The sequence below is a fragment of the Limulus polyphemus genome, unplaced genomic scaffold, assembly GCF_000517525.1.
Source record: "Limulus polyphemus unplaced genomic scaffold, Limulus_polyphemus-2.1.2 Scaffold58, whole genome shotgun sequence".
Classification (NCBI taxonomy): domain Eukaryota; kingdom Metazoa; phylum Arthropoda; class Merostomata; order Xiphosura; family Limulidae; genus Limulus; species Limulus polyphemus.
Window position 1 is genome coordinate 408639 of NW_013665668.1, and position 19396 is coordinate 428034.

Below are 19396 nucleotides of genomic sequence, written 5' to 3' on the forward strand. Positions count from 1 at the left end.
TATTGTTGACGTTTGATAGCGTTTGTTATAGAGCGATTGTTGAAAATAAATGTATCGTAAAGTTGTATTCGGAAAGAATAAACCAGTTTTATTAAGTAAGGACTTGTGTCGCTAAAGTTTCGTCGGAACGAAGTTACGGAAAGTTAATTAACAAACGGAGACGTAACAGTTAGATTAAAGATTTTAAATTAGTGTTAGCTAAATCAGCGGAATAAGAGCATCCGCGAGATTAAGAATATATTAATATCTCAACCATTAAAATAAAAAACAACAACATAAAACATCACTGCATAATTTTAGGATATTAGCAATATAAGTAAAAATATAAACTTGCTTTTAACTGTATTAATATATCTAAAGTTACTGTTAAAAAATGGTTGAGTGGGATCCCTTGCTGAATTGAAGATGTAATTACACTAGGTTAATAAATCTGATCGAGTTTGTAAGTGGTTTGAGAATATTAGAAGCTAAGCTCAATTAATAAAATTAGTAATATCTACAATAAAAATATCTTGATAACTTTGTTAGTTTTAGTTTACTAAAACCAATGGGGTTATAGCTAGATAATATACATGTATATGGTATTAATGAACTTATAAACTCAACGTGGCTGTAATTTGATATATGACTTCCTTTCATATTAGCAATTTTAAGAATTACTAGTAAATAAAAAACATGTGATTTATAAAAAGAAAGCTTTAAGTAAAGTGTGTATATACCGTGATATAAATCTTGTTTGTGGGTATGCGGATTAAAACGTTTTACTGAAGCACATAACAGCACTTGCGATAATACAGAATCTTATGATACATTTCACCTTATTTGAATGGTTAAAACCCGAAATATCAGTGCTCAAACTGGCGGCAAAAATAGTCCTAATGGAATGAAATGGAGCACAAGAAAATTCCAAACAAAATTAATCGATACACGAGGATAATGGTGGCTGTCGACCTTTTTTGACAAGCGAAGCCCTCACTATACATTACATTTTCAACCAATTTAAATCAACGTTCCATAACTTCTTGTCTTAGAGGAGTCCGTTCCTCACATTCTCTTTATTTTGTCTAACCAAACTCTCCTTTTAGTAGTGAAAAAAAAAGTGTTCAAAACTGGTAAAACACACGTCTATAACAAAAACTTTATTATTATTCGCAATATTTCGAGCAGAAGCCCTTCGTTGGGCAGTTTAAACCGTGTTACATAGAAAAAAGGCTTGGACAGAATCGTTGCAAATAATAATAAAGTTTTTGTCATAGACGTTTGTTTTACCAGTTTTGAACACGTTTTCATTATTTTTCCACGTCATGTGGTCTTTTCTACTTCGTGTTTTCTCCTGTTATTAGGACAAAGGATGGTTATGGCAAGCTCTTTTTTTCTTTGTTTTATCGCACTCACTTGCGAATCTTTAGTAGAAATTAATGTTGTTTTTTTTAATTATACCCTCATAGATTATTACAACCAAGACATAATTAATGATAAAAATGCGTTTGGTTTAAGTGTTTAGGTTATGGACAAGGAAATTCTACGGGAGGCAGTACCTCACCTCATGAGCCGCCACTGTATGATGCACAGCAAAAAAAAACCCTCAAAAACCAATGGATGGCCGAAGAACAGCAGAGAACCTCAAACACCAATAATTGATCCATGACAAACAGCATTAAACCTCAGACACCATTATTGGATCCATGATAAACAGTAGTAAATCTCAAACACCAATAACGAATAATTGAGGAACAGCAAAAAACATCAAACACCAATAACACGTACAAGAGGAACAGCAGAAAATATCAATCTCCAATATTACAGTAAAATACCTCTAACACCAGAAAGTCTCAAACACCAATAACAGATACAAGAGGAACAGCAAAAACCTCAAATACTAGTAATAAATAAAAGATTAGCATATAATATGTCAAACATTATCTAACAGTCAAGATACTTGGGTCGAGAACTAGTCTCAGAGAACTATTGAGCTATGGCCTGTGGGTCCCAGGTTCAAGTCAAGGCAGGTTTCTTAGCATCCTTATAACTAGTAATGGGCAAAAACAGCAAAACACCTTAAACTCTAGAAATGGAAAGCCTCCCAGTGGCACAGTGGTATGTCTGCTAGAAACCGATACCTGTGGTGGGCAGATCACAGATAGCCCTTCGTGTAGTTTTGGTTCGTGCTTAATAACAAAGAACAACAAACAAACAACAACATAGAGATGGAAAAAAGGTAGTAGAAAACATTAAACATAAATAACAGACATGAGAAACTTAAAGACTTCAAATGGAGACATAAACAATTAGAACAAAAAATCAGCTTTAAGGCAAAGAGGTACGTAAATCCAGGATTTTATAAGAAGCAAGGTAAAACACTAGTTTTTTAACATGTATGTTGAGAACTACTTTTTAGTAGTATATATGGTAATTTAAATGTATGGGTGTGTTGAGCTGAGGATTCTTCTACAGTAGGTGTCTGTAACTTGTTGGCGATAAATTCGACAATAAACAAACAGCACGCACTCCATTTGTTTTTAAAATAATATATATATATATATATTCAAAACAAGTTAATATACAGTACTGTGCAAAAATGTTAGGACAAAGTCAAAAATTAGATTTCAGGGTACTTTCAAAGAGCAATGGTAGGTAAGTCACAGGTAAAACATCAAAATTTTATTAATCTTCATATTTAGTACAACAGAAACTCAGTGGAAGTGTTTGAGTTCAACAAACAATTAATATTTTGTGTGTTCCCTTTTGCTTTATAACTGCAGACAGCCTTTCAGGCATTGCGGCAACATATTTAATCAGTGTCCTTTGGGGTTTTACTCCAAATGTCTCTAATACATCCCACAAAGTTTCTTTAGAAGTAACTTTTAATATGTCAAGATTTTGATCTATCAAAATCTCAGATCTGCTCAATTGGGTTGAGATCAGGGCCCTGTGGGGGGAGCATTGCATCATTTGAATGACTTCAGTAGCTTCATTCTTAGCTAAGTAATTTCTGCATAGGTTGCATGACTGTTTGGGGTCATTATCTTCTTGGTAGTAGAATTCTTTACCAATAATATGCAAATTACTGGGTATACCATGACGGATCTGTATCTCATGGTACTTGCACTGGTTCATAATTCTATCTATTTTGCAAATATCTCCTGTTGCCTCTGCAGCCCCCCCCCCCCAAACCATCACACTGCATTCCCCGTGCTTCATGGTAGGCGTTATGCATTAAGGTAAGTATCTTTCACCTTTCTTCCACCAGACGTACAACCTACGTTTTGAGCCAAATATTTCAAACTTGGTCTCATCTGTCCATAACATCCTTTTCCAATCAACACTCCAGTTTTTGTACTTTTAGCAAATTTCAGTCTATTAGCAATATTTGGAGATTGAAGTAAAATTTTTTAAACTGCTACACGACCAAATATTCCATTCTAGTTGAGTTTTCTTGATACTGTAGATCTGGACACTTTTCTGTCATTTGGTACATGGTTGTTTATCTCATGAGATCAGTGACAGTCTTCCTTCTGTCCCAAAGGCTGCATAACTCAGTATCATTGAGTTTAGACGTTCTGCCTTTTCCTTTCCTATTTTAAAATTTACCTGTCTCGGTATCATGATCTAGAGTGTACTTGACAGAGTTTGGGGAGCATGTCAAGTCTGCAGCAATTTGTCAGAGAGTCCAACCAGCATCACATAAAGCTTTTATGCAAACTCTCTGCTCTACTGACAATTCTCTACACTTTTTGGGCTGTGGCATGACAACAAAACTTAATATACAGTGTTTATCAATGTTTATTTGAGGAGTGCTACTAAATTTATTTTTTCTAGCATATATAGCTCCTTGCTAGCTTCTTTCTATACAGTTAAGACACTGCATGGGGTACCATTAAAGTTACTTCAGACTCTAAATTTGATCAGTATGTTCATTCAAGCAGAACCCTTAATGACATGCCCTTGGTACAAGTATATGGGAATTCTAAAGAATGATAAGTATTCTCACCCTGGTTTATTCAGTTGTCAACAGGGATCAGTGAAGTATTACCATAGTGTTGAAATTTACATGGAAAAATTAGCCCCATAAAATGGAAAGAATGACAAAGTATTCTCTTGTCCCAACACTTTTGCACAGTACTGTACGTAAAAAAATTCTTTACACTATGGGGAACATAGTTGTATCTTAAACACTATACAGTTCTATTCTTCTGGTCAAAAGTCCACTGAGGCCAATTCAGTTGTTTAGAATTTAGTTGAAAAGCCATGTATAATTCACTTATGCTGTTGTGTGAGTTACTGCAGTTGTATCCTATACTTTCAATAATTGTCTGCTTTTCGTACTTCCAATAATCGTCTGCCTTTTCATCAAAGTCCACACAGGAGGATTCAATTAGACTAGAACACCTATTGACAAGACAAATTATTCTCCTTATCTCTTTCGAATTGTTAATCTCACTCTAACATATGGCCATTCACTCCCACAACAGATAACTTTACGTTTTTTAACTTTTCTCTAACCAAACTTCTCTCTCATGTGACTTTAACTCTTCTTCCATTCATCTGGTCACAGCTATTTATACATCTATCACTTAGGCCTTCTAGAAACCTCCATAGCCTCGACATCAATGGATTGCAAACACAACGTTTGATAGCCTCAACATCAATGAATTACACAAACACAAAATAAATAATTCATAACACAGCCTACACTAAATATCTGACAATGTACATAATGTCATTCTACATTAAGTAAAGAAGTCACTGACTAAACTTAAAAGGTAAGAATATCTAAGCTCGTTCACTTATATTACATTCTCTTTCTTGCATATGTGAAGTTTATAACATTGCTTCAAGCTAAGGAAATCATTAATAAAGTCCAAAGTATCTGTGTATAACAATGTTTAATGAGTTTAATAGCTAAATCTCATTCCTAATTTCACTTTATTTCATTTTGTGCCTTTTCTCTTTACCTATATTGTTTCTCATTAACTTCATCAAGATCTCTTTACCTATATTGTTTCTCATTAACTTCACCAAGATCTCTTCAGTAAAAGTTGTGTTGATATTTTTTTATCCTTCTGATGTTTCCACTTCCTCACACTTATTGCAGGTTTCATCTGTCAGTCAATCTACTAAGTATCAAACTACTTGTTTTGTTACAAACAATCTCTTCATCCTTGGTGATCCAAACACAATGGTGATTTTTATGCTTTTCTTTGGATGCAATAAACAAACTATTTTGTTTTCTAGCTTTACATGTATTTTTTGTTTTCATTTCCCTTGATGATTTTTTTTTTATTAATAACAAAATCAGTTGTGGTAAAGTTTAATGGTATAAATAATTTACTAGTAAGACGTGGAGTGATGTTAAACTGACATTAGTGATAAAGTAGTTGTACAGTTATCTCAACTGAAACAAGAAGAAGAAAGATGAACAATTTTGTGGATTTGTTACTTTCTGGTTTGGTATCTTATCGATGGTTTCTTCCTTGTTGGGTAAAGAAACAAGTGAAAATGAGTAGCAATTATCTTTTAAAGTAAAACTCTCTGTTGTTGATTTTTTAGCATGAATATTTGTATTATGCCTATTGAGTTTCTTGTTTGTTTTTACAGCAAAGCCATATAGGGCTATCAGCTATATCCACCTCAAACCTGATTTTAGCATTGTAAATCTGCAGACCTATTGCTGTTCTACCAAGAGACACCTATTGAGTACCTTAGCTATCCCTACATATATAGTCTACTGACTCTATGAAGAATGCTTAACACACAAAAAGTGAAAAAGGCAGAAAATAATGGGCAAATAAAATTCATATTACACTTACTCTGTACTCAGCAACCTGGTACAGCAATTTTGTGGTTCATTCTTATACAAAATTTTTTCAACATAATTAATGGCATATCATCAGGAAGGAGCTATAAAAATGAAGGATATGACATTGACTTGTACTATCTATAAAAAAGCAATTATGTTTCCAAATACAAATTAACAAAATATAGTCAATAAAATGTTACAAAACTACACAACTCTTAGATTGAGGTCTGTTCCTATCTATCTTTAAGGATCAACTAAGATTAAGTATTATACCAGTTAGGTTCATACTAATTCCACAAAAAAGATGAAAATTCATACAAAATATAATAATTTGAGTATTCAAGTGATTAGCATCTTTGGAGTGAAAGTGGAAAAAAAACAACATTATTTTATTTTGAAGAAGAAACTTTATTATGAAGGAACTCCTACAAGTTTCTATTCCAACCTAATTTTGCTGTTTTTATAATGTTGTTCAGATCAACATTATAGACTGGAATGAAAATAAAACACATAAAATTGCACAAAAATTAACCTTTGGATAAATACTTGGTGAATATAGAATGTACATAATTTTTATAACTTAAAACTTACTTAGTAGTTTGATATATAATCTGTTAAAGAATTATGATCCCTTATTGCTTCACTTGTATCTACATATTATTATTTAGGTTGTACATATGTATATGTAAAAAGCAAATACCAACAAACATGTTTTTGTGATGCTTGAGAAATACTTGAGTGAAATCCTAGAGGCATTTGATATGCCTTCAATATGGAAATTGATCAAAGTACTGATAATTCGAAAAAAAAAAAAACAACATAAAAAACATACCCAAATATGCACATCATAAAAATAACTATTCTAAGAAAGAAAACCTGTGTAAAATATGAAGTTAAGCATACTAAAATATGTGTTTCACCATTCAACAGTATATAAACGCAATATCTTATCAATTAAGAATTGACTTGCATTTGAATAGAAAAATATTAAAATCAATACATTATCCTATCTGTACATAAAATATTCATCTTCACACACTTGTGCACGCACAATCACACACACACACACTTTGTAGTTAATATAGTTATTATTTAAGCTTCTATAAGATAAATCTGAAGTTTCATGTAAACTTCTATACGTCTGCATAATAACTTTCCTTGATCAGATTTTGCATTCTAAAGAACTTGCTTACAAGGTCCTCTGACTTTTGTAATTTTGAATCCTAAAATCAAAAAGAAATTTTCCTTTTAACTAAAATACTCTAATAACAAAATATGCAGTTTAAATGAACACATCCTAGATTAAATATTTATCATTATTTTTTCACTTTCACATAGTTTGCATTTGTAAAATAGACAACAAATGTGGGTGCTCTCAACAAATACATACTTCTTACCAACAAGGAAGAAGAATTGTTACTGAATGTAATCAAATATTGCCATAATAATTTTAGTATTTTTCATACCTCTTTAGTCCAATAATTTGAAGAAAAAGAAATTTACATTTTTAATGGTACACAACTATCAGTTCTCTTATTACACAGTTTATATATTTTCTACTGCTGCTGATCAGAAACACAATATTGCTTACAGATAATACAATCACGTTTCAAAAAATATTAAAATTGTTGATGATTTTTTTGAATAATTTGATGAGCCTCAGGAAACTTCACAGATAATGCATTCAAACATTTTAAAATTCATTACTCAACAAAGCTACAAAAGACGACAGTTTCTGGGAACACGAATTCCTAGAGTAGATTTCGGATTCAAGACTGCTCGCACCGCTTCTTCGTACACCTATAATCAAGAGATAATAGCATGGAAAATATATTAAAAGTCTAGCTTTGAAAGATGTAGGCAAAAGAGTACATAACACTTCTTATATGATCAAACCACAAAAGGTCATTTCATTCCTAATCATACAAAAGGTATTTTATTACAAGTAGATGAGGAATTAAATTTCAAGTGTTAAAAAAAACAACAATTTTGATATCTGTCAGTTTTCATAGTATAACTATTATAACAATGAAAGCTGTAGTTTTTTGTTTTTGTTTTGAAGAATAGCATATGCATAGACTGCTTTAAATTCAAACCTATAATTCACAGAATAGAAATTTAACATAGTCAGATAACCATGGTGTTTTTGTAACCTGTACTTTCAAGTTTCACAAAACACCTAAATATTTGTTGCTAAACTTTGTTAAGGTGCTCAAAAGACCAAATATTGTTTTATATTTTGTTGCTCTACCACTCACCAATCTACTTTAATGAACAGGTATGTAATGAATATTACTTGGTTTATGGCTTTTTTAATAGTTTCAATGCAAGATTGTTTACTGATAAATAGTGGACATTTAATTAGCAATACAAAGCAAAACAGAATCTAAATATTTAGCTGTCAATCGCATATTTAAAATTTTTTTAAAGTGAAACTTTGACAAAGCAAGGTTTCATCCACCTTTCTTCTAACTGGAAACCAACTATGTTATTGGATCTTGCAAACTTCAATTTCCATCAAAAAATAATCAATAAAACTGGGAAACCAACAAAACAAATGATTAAAAAGCACCTATTAAGCAAATAGCAAGCACAGAATAAATCTTGCTTGTCCAAGTTTTACTTCTTTTTAAAAAGTTACAAATATGTGATAGACAGAAAAAAAAAAGAGTTGAATGTTCGTATTCTTAGATATTTAATCTCCAAAGAATTATTAGCAGCTGAATAGATTAATACTGTTGAACTTTCTCAGAAGTATTTAATCACAATATACACTGCATACAAATGAATAATAAGAAACTGTTACAGTTTACCTTCAGTTTTAAACCTCAGTACATACTGTTTGCAAATGAAGTTTTGTTTGGGCTTATCTTTTGGTATGTTGGGTATGAATATTTGTAATATCAATACATATTACTCAACTAAATAATTAGATATTATTTGGCATTTGTTTTCCAACTGAGTGTATTTTATGTAATTTTCCAAAGAAGTTGAAAAATAGGTTAATAAATGATATATATAAGGTGAATTATCTATATGATATGATTATGCAAAATATGAAATAGTATTAGAAAACCATTCAAATTGGAAAGTTTAAAGGCTAAACAAAGGAATATACATTAAATATTACCTGCCATAGAACTCTTCAAATATAACTTTATTAAACAATATTTTAAAAAGTCTAGTCTACCTCATTTATTCCTTCCATGGTTTTTGCTGAACACTCAACATATTTCTCTGCTTTGATCTTTGTAGCCATCTTACGACCCATATTTTTGGACACTAGTTGTACATCTTCTGGAAGGTCTTTGCTGTTTCGTAAGTCTATCTTGGTTCCTAAATGAAACAAGTACATCTTTCAGAGCAAAATCTATTTGTTTTAATCACAGCACTGTTTAAGTAAAAGTGCAGAATTGTGTTTTAAATACTCAGTTCGGTTCAATATTTGAGATTTTTTAGTGATCTCCAAATTTTTAAAAGAATTTTTGAATATTTTTAACTTGTAAAGATATACACAAATACTACTGATTACCACTAATATAAGTACAAATAATTATTACCTAGAAAGATAAAAAAATAGTTTTAGGAGATCTGATTATTAATAAAAATATTTCATGACACATAGGACATACATCTTTACTGAAACATAACGTTAACAAATGGAATGCTGATTAATGTAATCCTACCACAACATAATTGACACTAGTTATTGTTACTTAATTTCATCAGCATACCTTAAAGAAAAAAAATCCTAACACAAAAAGTGTTTTAACAAATAAATGTAATGTGTTCTTTTATAAAAAGTGATTCTTGCAAATGGCAAATGAGAAACAAGGCAGACATCACATGTGGACAAGCTTTGATGGTCACACATCTAATAGAAATACTAAATGTCAAAGGTTTTGAGAGAATAATAGGTGGAAATTTATAATTACCAAAGATAAAGCACCAATTTATCCAAATAAATGTAATAAAGATCCAAACAATATATTGTGAAATGTGGTCTTTCTAAATCAGTCTTTTCCAAGCACAGGTAATTCTATACAATTTTTGGAATACATTTTATTACAGCTGGAAATGAGAAACATTTTTCCAAGTTTTAAAAATACAATTTTCCAGGATGAGAGATCCTCTATTTGTAGTTTAATCAGTGGTGTAGTGCTAAATAAAGAAGTGCCAGAATGCATTTTGAAATTATTATTTATTAAATTGTCTATATATAAAAACCATACATTTCAGAAATAGTAGCAGTAACTGAAATCTACATATTAAAATCTTACAATAAAATTTATTTAATTTTGTCACACCTTGAAGTAGTGGATGAGATGTAAGGTGCTATTTGTTTGAAATAGTGGAGGTATGGCATTTTGGCTAAAAAAGTAAAGGTATGCCATGCCCAAATGTTTCTAATCCATTACACCTTTGGTGTTAATATTTATCAATTAAAACTGAAACACAACAACAAGACACTGGATCCATCTAAAAATCCAGATGTACATTTTTGCAGGGGATGAAAATACAAACTACACTCATAATTATTCTCATGACTTTTGAAATACTCAAAATAACTCTGTGGAATAAGTAATCACAAATAAAACTGAAGCAGTTATTAGATATTATAAATTTGCTGAAAATTGTGGAATTGAATTTGACTTGAAATTCTTGAATTTCAGGGAGCTTAACAGCCAAGTAATCATTCAGAATTAAGACTGGTAGATACAGTAACTTAAATCTAGAATAAAACTTTGTTAGGACTCAAGACAAAGCAATAACCTAACAGATTAGTTGTATCACACAAGTTATACTGCTAGTAATTCATTGCTAAGAAAAGGGTTTATAATTTACAACTGAAATACAAATGCTGAAAAATTCATGTTGAACCAAATGTCAAAAAATGACAAACTGTATTGTTCAAGTAGTTGCATAAAATTTTACATTCAATCTCCCACATCCAGATAGGTTTTTAAATGTTTTGTTTACTATAAAACTCAATTTTATATTAGATGCCCACAGGAAAAGCTCTTTGTAGGGAAATGACTGAACTGCACAATATGTAAGTAACAATATAAGTAAAACTTCAATAGTAGTTTTGTAAAATTTCAATATTTAATTATTACAGCCAAAGTGCATAAATACCATCAACATTAAAGATGTGTTGTATACATATAATATGGCCATCTCTCTTTCATAACTTAAAAAACAAATTATCTTTATTCAGATATGAGGTAAATTTTTCCAAATTATATATCAGGTTGTCTGTCTTTAATTAGATTTTAATGTGGGCAGAATGAACCCAGCTCTGAATGATGCTAATCCTACCCTTGAGCTGTCGCACACAGGCAGTGATAATGCAGATGTTACTGCAGCTGTATATGGCCAGTACAGTAGATGAGTCATTACCTTTTTTGTTACAATGTCTTGGGTACTAGAAACATGCAGAAATCAACACAAGGAAGGGTTACTTCCCCACTTTTGATAACAAGATTATCTTTGGATACGTGTAGTGAAGCCTCTTACAAAATGTAGTAGAACTGAACTTAATATATAGGTCTGAGTGAAACTATTACTAGACTTCAGTTTTTCATTCTGTTCAAGCCATATACAATTTTTGTTTTTGTTTAGTCCAGAAGCAACTTTGTGACTGGTTGCTGTACAAACTGTTAAAGAAAGGCCAGCTATTATGTCATGTAGAATAATGACTGACAATGAAGTAGTTTAATTCTTTTAAATTCCAACAACTTTGTTAACCTGTTTTTATTTTGGTTGAGTTTGATTTAATCATACCTTGTGAATGATTGCAGTACAAGCTGTTAAAGAAAGGCCAGCTATTATGTCATGTAGAACAATGACTGACAATGAAGCAGTTTCATTATTTAAATTCCAACAACTTTGTTAACCTGTTTTTATTTTGGTTGAGTTTGATTTAATCATACCTTGTGAATGATTGCAGTACAAGCTGTTAAAGAAAGGCCAGCTATTATGTCATGTAGAACAATGACTGACAATGAAGTAGTTTAATTCTTTTAAATTCCAACAACTTTGTTAACCTCTTTTTATTTTGGTTGAGTCCGATTTAATCAAATTCTGCTCTTAATACTTACCTGTTGGTTTCATTTTTACCTGAGAATAACAGATGCACTTAAATTCTGTATTATGTTCCTTTATAATTCACTAAACTTACCAACTAAGACATAAGGAGCCTGAGGGCAATGGTGTCTAATTTCAGGATGCCACTTGGTGGCAATATTGTCATATGATGCTTGTTTATCAACACTGAAGCATAGTAGGAACACATCAGTCTGTCAAAAAACAAACAAGAAAGTTAACAAATAAATCTTTAGTAGTAGCAAGGCAGTATAGTTTAGACAATTCTAAATAGTTATTTGAGAAACATAAACATAACATCTGAACATACTCGTATGCCAAGTCACACACACAAACATACATCTGAACATACTTGTATACCTAATCACACACACAAGCATACATCTGAACATACTCATATACCTGCTACAGTTGTCACAAACAAAAAAACAGAACTTAAATACAACAAACAAAAGTAGCACCTGGTAATACCGACACTTCACATTTCTAGTATATAAAATGAGAGGGTGATAGAAGGATAAAATACATAAACATATAGATAAAATGTCACAAGATTTGATAATAGCTGTATGTAGTGCCAAGTAAAAGTACAAAAATCACACAAAGTGACCCAAGGCCATTCAGTTCATCAATGTTACCTCTCACTGTCTGAAAAACTACTAAGATTACTAATCTAAAATTAAATGTAGCTTTTCACAACTATATACTTACACCAAAAAATATCTGAACAAGTCTATATAACACATATCCCATAAGTAGACAATCCATGCTGTAAGTTTACATCAAATAGAGAAATGGTTCTTCCAACAGTTGGCATAATGAACAAGTTTACATCAAACAGAGAAATGGTTCTTCCAGCAGTTGGCATAATGAACAAGTTTATATCAAACAGAGAAATGGTTCTTCCAGCAGTTGGCACAATGAACAATTTTACGTCAAACAGAGAAATGGTTCTTCCAGCGGTTTGCATAATGAACATTATCACTTTTTTTTACCACAATATATTGAATAAAATGTAGCTTACATTATATCTAAAACATAACAGTAGGTATATTCTAGCTATTTTAAATAAAGTACACATGACCAAGCTTAGTGCCACTACACGTTTCATTCAGACAGTAACATTATCAATAATCACTGAGTAGCCAACAAATTTTATCTAATTCAGGTTTAAGATTCATAATGTACAAAGTTTCATTTGGACTTGGTCAAGATCTTGAAGTTATTCACACTTGGTTTCCCATTACAGTCATTGTAGAAATGCATTTGAACCTGTGGTAAATTCTGTACACCTGCCCTTAGATTATTAAGAATTCCTGAGTGAAAATAAGGAATATGATAATATGTCTACCACAATTCATGCAAACAAACAATGGACTGTTGACATCATATAGCCATATCCTTATGGATGACATGTAAAATTGATCAACTACAAGTAAATGTTTGAGAGTAAGAATTCATTCTTCAGATGAAAGCAATTGACCAAGATGGACTTTAGGCTTCATGATAAATTTAAAATTCACATATACATAACCTGGCTGAGAAATATATTTCAGTTTCTTCTTTAGCACTACACTACAAAAACCTGTGGATGGTAAAGTTACATACGATGAAAGATTTGGCATTTCATATCTCATTCTCTATGGTTTATATGGTTTGTTGGGAAAATTCTTAACAGTGCTATTGATGAGACAGAGGGGAAATAATGCTTTTGCAACACCACTTTCATGTTATATATTTCTTTACGGAAACCTAAGAAGTCACTTTCCAGGTGATGTGCTTTATAAACTGTCATTTAAATTCAATTTGTAATCAAACAGTATAAAACTGGTGGAATGAAAGTTCAGGCCAGTGTAGGTGGGTTTATGTTAAGTGAAATAACAAATGTAGTTCTATAATGTTTTATATTTAAATCTAAGAAAGATAGATGAGAAACCTGTTATTTTTCAACTGTGAATTAAATATTAACATGGTGTTTATTTAAACAGTTCAGGAGCTATGAAATAAATGTTTGGTTTCTGAATATGACAAATGTGTCATCAACATGTCTGTCACATCGGTTTGAATTGAAACAGAGTAAGAGATTCACTAAACTTAGTGCCAGTTTGGACACCATGGCAATACCATGCACTTGATGGTATACTGAGACAATAGGATGTATTGGGAGTTCCTGCAAAACCAGGTAATTTGTGATTGTATATGTTAATGTCAGAGACAAAGGAACATATGGGAACATCTTTTTATGGATTATCAGTAACCTGTATGGCATAACACATTGAGAACTTGCTGGTTTAATATCACCATAGACCTCAGTAGATATTAACTGTTTCTTTTCTTTTTTAATGTTAATAAATACCATAGTAATTTACGTTCCTCCTAATTTATTTTATACATATCTAACAACTGGAATTTACAAATATCATATAAAACCTTAAGTGCTCTATTCACTTAGTCTTGGTTTGTTGAGAAAATCTACCACATGTACTTTATTTGGTTTTGTCATAACCAAATCTTACAGGGACCTGAAGTGTTTGATGACCTTTTGCTCATTTCTTTATAAGTTGCAACATGTATTTGTTTTTAAAGTAAAAAAAATTATCATAAAGCTAACCCTAAGATTTCAATCCTAACATTGTCAAAACTCTTTTCTTGTTGCTTACCATTGGTATTTTTAATTTCTCAAGCATCAATTCAAAATTAGTGAAAAAACTAGAATAATTCATTTGGTGTAATGAAAAATTAAATCTTTAGACAACATATTTTTTTTCTTTGTCTGACATTTAATATCTAGATAAATTATCACTAGATCTGGATTGTCAGAAAATGACGAGTTTTATTTGGTTCTGTTTATCTCACACATAATCTTCCCAGTTTAGATAACTGCCTGAATCTAAGTTCTGTCCACATAATATTATTTGGTTTGATGATATATTATCATAACTGAATGAAGTCTAGGTAAAACGCTTCATTCTTAAGCATTTTTTGCATGTTATTTTTGAATTCTTGTTCTAATTTTTCTATGTAATCTTCTTTTTAAGTTAATTTCAGCATTTAAGAGGATTTTATTTGTGCTTTATGATATTGTATGGATTCTCTTAACATTTTCTTAGAAACTTTAAACCATAAGAATTTGTGCATTACGTTTTAAACGTAACATAGCTTTTTCCTAATTTTGAAAGATTCATAAAGTTTTTTCCCTATATCTCTTTCTAAATGATCCTATTGTTAATATGTGTCTTGTAAATTTAAACATCAGTTAACCAAACAGCAAGATAAGACAAGACATACAACATACTAATAGTCTCACGGTGCCAATTCGAACAACTTAAATTTGCGAGTATGAACCCTTGTTAAAAACGTTATCCCCACTATCGTTCAGTTAATACTGTACACTACCCCACAAAACCTGTATGTTTTGAGTATTGAAATGAAGACTTTGTGAGCAACAATGTAAGGGTACAAGTGCACTGTTACAGAATACTGACTATTTCGAGGCATTGTGAGATATATTTCATACACACCTACGCTCTTCACGAGTTCTTCTGGAATCATTGTCCGTTACCTGGTGAGATTCTGACATGGGAGAATGAGCAATTACTTTCATCAGTACTGACTAAAGTTATTAGGATTGCAAAACAACACAACCCAGAAATGCATGCTTAATAAGTACTGAGATGAAACGATATTAAGTGCCAGTTACATTATGGCGAACTAAAGTAACACGATACTTGTTGTACATAAGTACTGTATTTAAAAGTTACAAGAATATAACGTGATGCAATTTAACTTGAGCATCAGAATTAACACTGGCTGTCTTTCGGTGATTAAACATTAAAAACAATCTATAACGAGTCTGTCTTGAAAACTATACCAAATATCAGTACAATAAAAGAATTGGCTTTCATTCTCGAGAGTTTTACACGAGAGCGTTTAATATGCAACCTCAAACCTAAATATGGTTAAATGATTACGAAGAAATGTCACACACTCTCCATTAATTAAATAAATAACACATATGGACTTATGAACTTATTATCCTTTCGGTGCATTATTATCAATTACTTATGCAACAGAATCAAAGAACACTAAGATTGTGTTTTCATGTTTTCGTTTGGATTGTATTATGAATCATTAGAAATTTTTTAATAACAAGAAATTTAGGCGTAAAGTAACACATTTTGCAGAGAGCATTTCAATAAATGAAACAGGCTATTTTGCTAACAATTAAGACTAATTTTCAGTCAATCAATATTAAGTATTTAATTAACATTTTTCTTTAAAACTTTCACATATGATCGTTGAATACAGTTATCAGAATTCACAGTAGTTTTTCACAGTATATTTTTTTGCGTGCATAGCTTCTCGAAAGATTAATACAGAATACTGTAAAATGTATTAATACGAAAAAATAATAACACGAAAAAAAAGTTTGATGTGCATGCATAACGTCACGTTTCTCGCGCTCACTTGCAATAATAAAACAATAAAATTCTGTCTCTTGGTTTGACATTTTTTATAATGCATATGAAGTGAAAATATGTTGACTACTACAGACACGCATGTGGTGTTATTCTGATATTAATGTATATGAAGTGAAAATATGTTGACTACTACATACACGCATGTGGTGTTATTCTGATGTTGTTGCCTTTCAGAAAAACTGTGAGAGCTAGTTTTGTTTATAACTTTGATATCTCACTCTTCGACGGCATATTTTTTTTATAATTCTAAAAAGATACGATGAATTATCCATAAAACTTTTAAAAGTGGTGTTGAAATTTTTTATAAAAGTCGCTAAGCAGGTTGTATATTCAGAAAATCTAAAAATTATCTAAAGTATAATTTAAACATCACATTTTAAAATTGTTTACTTATCGAATTTTGCGCAAAGCTAACTGAGGGTTATCCGAGTTAGCCGTCTCTAATTTTGAAGTAACAGACTGGAGGGAAGGCAACTAGTTAGCGCCACCTAGTGCCAATTCGTGGGCTACTCTCATCGAATAGTGTGATCCCAAAGTGCAGAGGCGCGATTCACAGAACCTCGGATCCACATTCCGACACACTAACCATTCTGCCTCAATTATAACCGTCTGTATTTTTATATTAATAACTCGCATAAATTTACTGTTCTAAAGTCATATAAAGTGGCATGAATGAAGAAGCGGACTGGCTCACCGGGACTACAGGAAACTCCCGATGGGCCCCTTTGGAGAAGTAAATACAAAAAGAAAAGGTTAATGTTGTATCAGCATAACAGAGAAATAACTATTTATATACTGTCATAAATTAACATGCAAATTGTATACGTTATCTTCTGTCTTGTGAAGGGCTCCATTGGGTTTTCAAGATTACTGATCGTGTGAACTAAGTATTACTAATGTGTTCACATTATATGGCATACACTTCTTAAGTATGCATTTTCGTTATTTTCATGAAAAATTTGTGACCCCCCCTCTAGATTTTATTTATTTATTTTGCCGGTAAAATTTTAAAGTCCAATATGCTCTTGTACGGATGTAATATTAATAATGTAATAACGTGAAGTTTACAAAAGAGAAAAACTAGCAGTAAAACAAACAAAAGAGGACAATAATGATTAAATAACCTAAGCACGATTTCTTTGAGGTACAATTTCTGATTTGTTTTGTGATCGCGCAAAGTTTCACAACGGACTGTTTTCGCTGTATCTACTTTAGGAATTGAGCCTCGCATTTTAGCACTGAGCGTTCTCTAGCTTACCGCTAAGCCATCTCTTACATTTCACATTTCATTTTCTGAAGCGTCAATTAAAACCGTACATATATGTAACTGTTTATTTAACTCTGTATTTAATCGTATTGAACTGTTTGAACAACGCATTTCCCATATATTGTTCTTCATATTAAATGCTACTGACGTACGAATACACGAAAAACAACAACAAAAGAATGAAGAACTTTATGAGGTGAATGACAAATAAGTGCATACACACACACACACATATATAATAAAATTTAATAATTAAATAATAATTTCTTTTAGTATACAAATTTATCTTGAAAAACCTTAATGTTTCTTTGAATTTATTCACAATATACTTAAGGTACATTTACACACACCAATAGTTTAGAAGAACACATTCAATATAAGCTAAGATTCGGTAGAATTATCATACCACCGAATCACGTGGTTTCTTTACGTATTTATTTGATTCTTTACATTATTAAGCTCCACATACTACAAGTTTAGTGACCCTTCCTTACATATGTACACCACAGCTATATGCTGACACGCACTTCGACGAAATGCAGCTTATACGGAACACACAAAAATTAAGCAGTAAGATTAGCTACAGCATATAGGCAGACACTCAGACGCTAGGGCAGGCGGATGATCCCGACCATAAAGAAACATGAACAAACAACTTGTTCACTTAGCTACTGCGTAAGCAAATACGCAAAAGAACAAAGTAAAGATAAGCAAAAACAATGACATAAAGATTGTAGCCACGTGATCATGCTGTTACTTATGTTTTCACTAAGAGAAACTGAATGCTTGAAACAAGCGAAAGGCGGATAGCTTCTAATACTCCTTCGAAAGGAAATTTGAACTATGATCGAAGACTATACAGTACATGGATTTTTTCACATAGGACTATAATTTGCCTCAACAGAATAACATCTAATTGTAAAAACCACCACCAACTCTTGGGCCACTCTTTAGTAAGTAATAATGGGATTGTATTTCACATTATAACGCTCTTACGTCTAAAAGGGAGAGCATGCTCGGCGACGGGTTTCGATTCCGTAACCCGCAGGTTGCGAGCCCAGCGCCCTAACTACAAGACTTTAGTAAAGGCAGTTTTATTTTTCTAACAATGTGCTGGCACAAGATTTGTAAAAGATAGGATAAACTTCAGTAAAGGCAGGTTTATTTTTCTAACAATGTGACTGACATATGGAATGAGTTACCATCAGCTGTACTAGAAAACATGCACTTAGTTTAAAAGAAGGGGGGATTGATAATTTCCTGATATAATAAAGTATGGGTTTAAGTTTTTACTTTTTTCTCAATAGTTAGTATGCAGTGAACCACTGAAGGACAAAGTGGTCTCTTGTTGTCCGTATGTCATAATTAACACCGACAGTAAGTAAGAAAAATCTTCAAAGTTCATGAAAACTAAACTCTGATTAGCTTAGAGTAATGGTAACTTGTTGTATCTTGAAATTACTATTGCTAATTTAGATAATAAGACAGAAAATGAAGGCTGAACCACTCATAAAAAACACGAACAATAGCCATATATATATAAAATAGGTATGTATGCAATGGAACATTTCTCACAATATGAAGTGATATAAAAGTGAAATGATGATGTTAAACGACTGCTTATCATAAAAAAAACGAGCTCAACAACATACCCTGCCATTCACTTTAGGTATCATATTGTGTTAATTTTATAAATAATCCTAAATTCATATATATATATATATATATATATATATATATACT

At 31.5% G+C, this 19396-nt stretch overlaps 1 protein-coding gene across 1 annotated transcript; it reads right to left on the reverse strand.

Annotated features, from left to right (window-relative positions):
• Nucleotides 1-7269: 7269 nt before the first annotated feature.
• Nucleotides 7270-15457, reverse strand: LOC106464207 (ras-related protein ced-10-like). The gene is made up of 4 exons (XM_022392439.1): nt 15431-15457; nt 11982-12099; nt 8991-9136; nt 7270-7600 (listed from the first exon to the last, which is right to left on the reverse strand). The coding sequence occupies exons 1-4, from the start codon at nt 15455-15457 to the stop codon at nt 7517-7519; spliced, it is 375 nt and encodes a 124-aa protein (XP_022248147.1). The 3' UTR covers nt 7270-7516.
• Nucleotides 15458-19396: the final 3939 nt, after the last annotated feature.

Coding starts and splice junctions, on each gene's coding strand:
- LOC106464207 (XM_022392439.1), bottom strand. CDS start 15,457: ATGATTCCAGAAGAACTCGTGAAGAGC. Junction 9,137..11,981: donor GGCTCCTTATGTCTTAGTTG/GTAAGTTTAGTG, acceptor TGTTTCATTTAG/GAACCAAGATAGACTTACGA. Junction 7,601..8,990: donor CCATGGAAGGAATAAATGAG/GTAGACTAGACT, acceptor TCTTGATTATAG/GTGTACGAAGAAGCGGTGCG.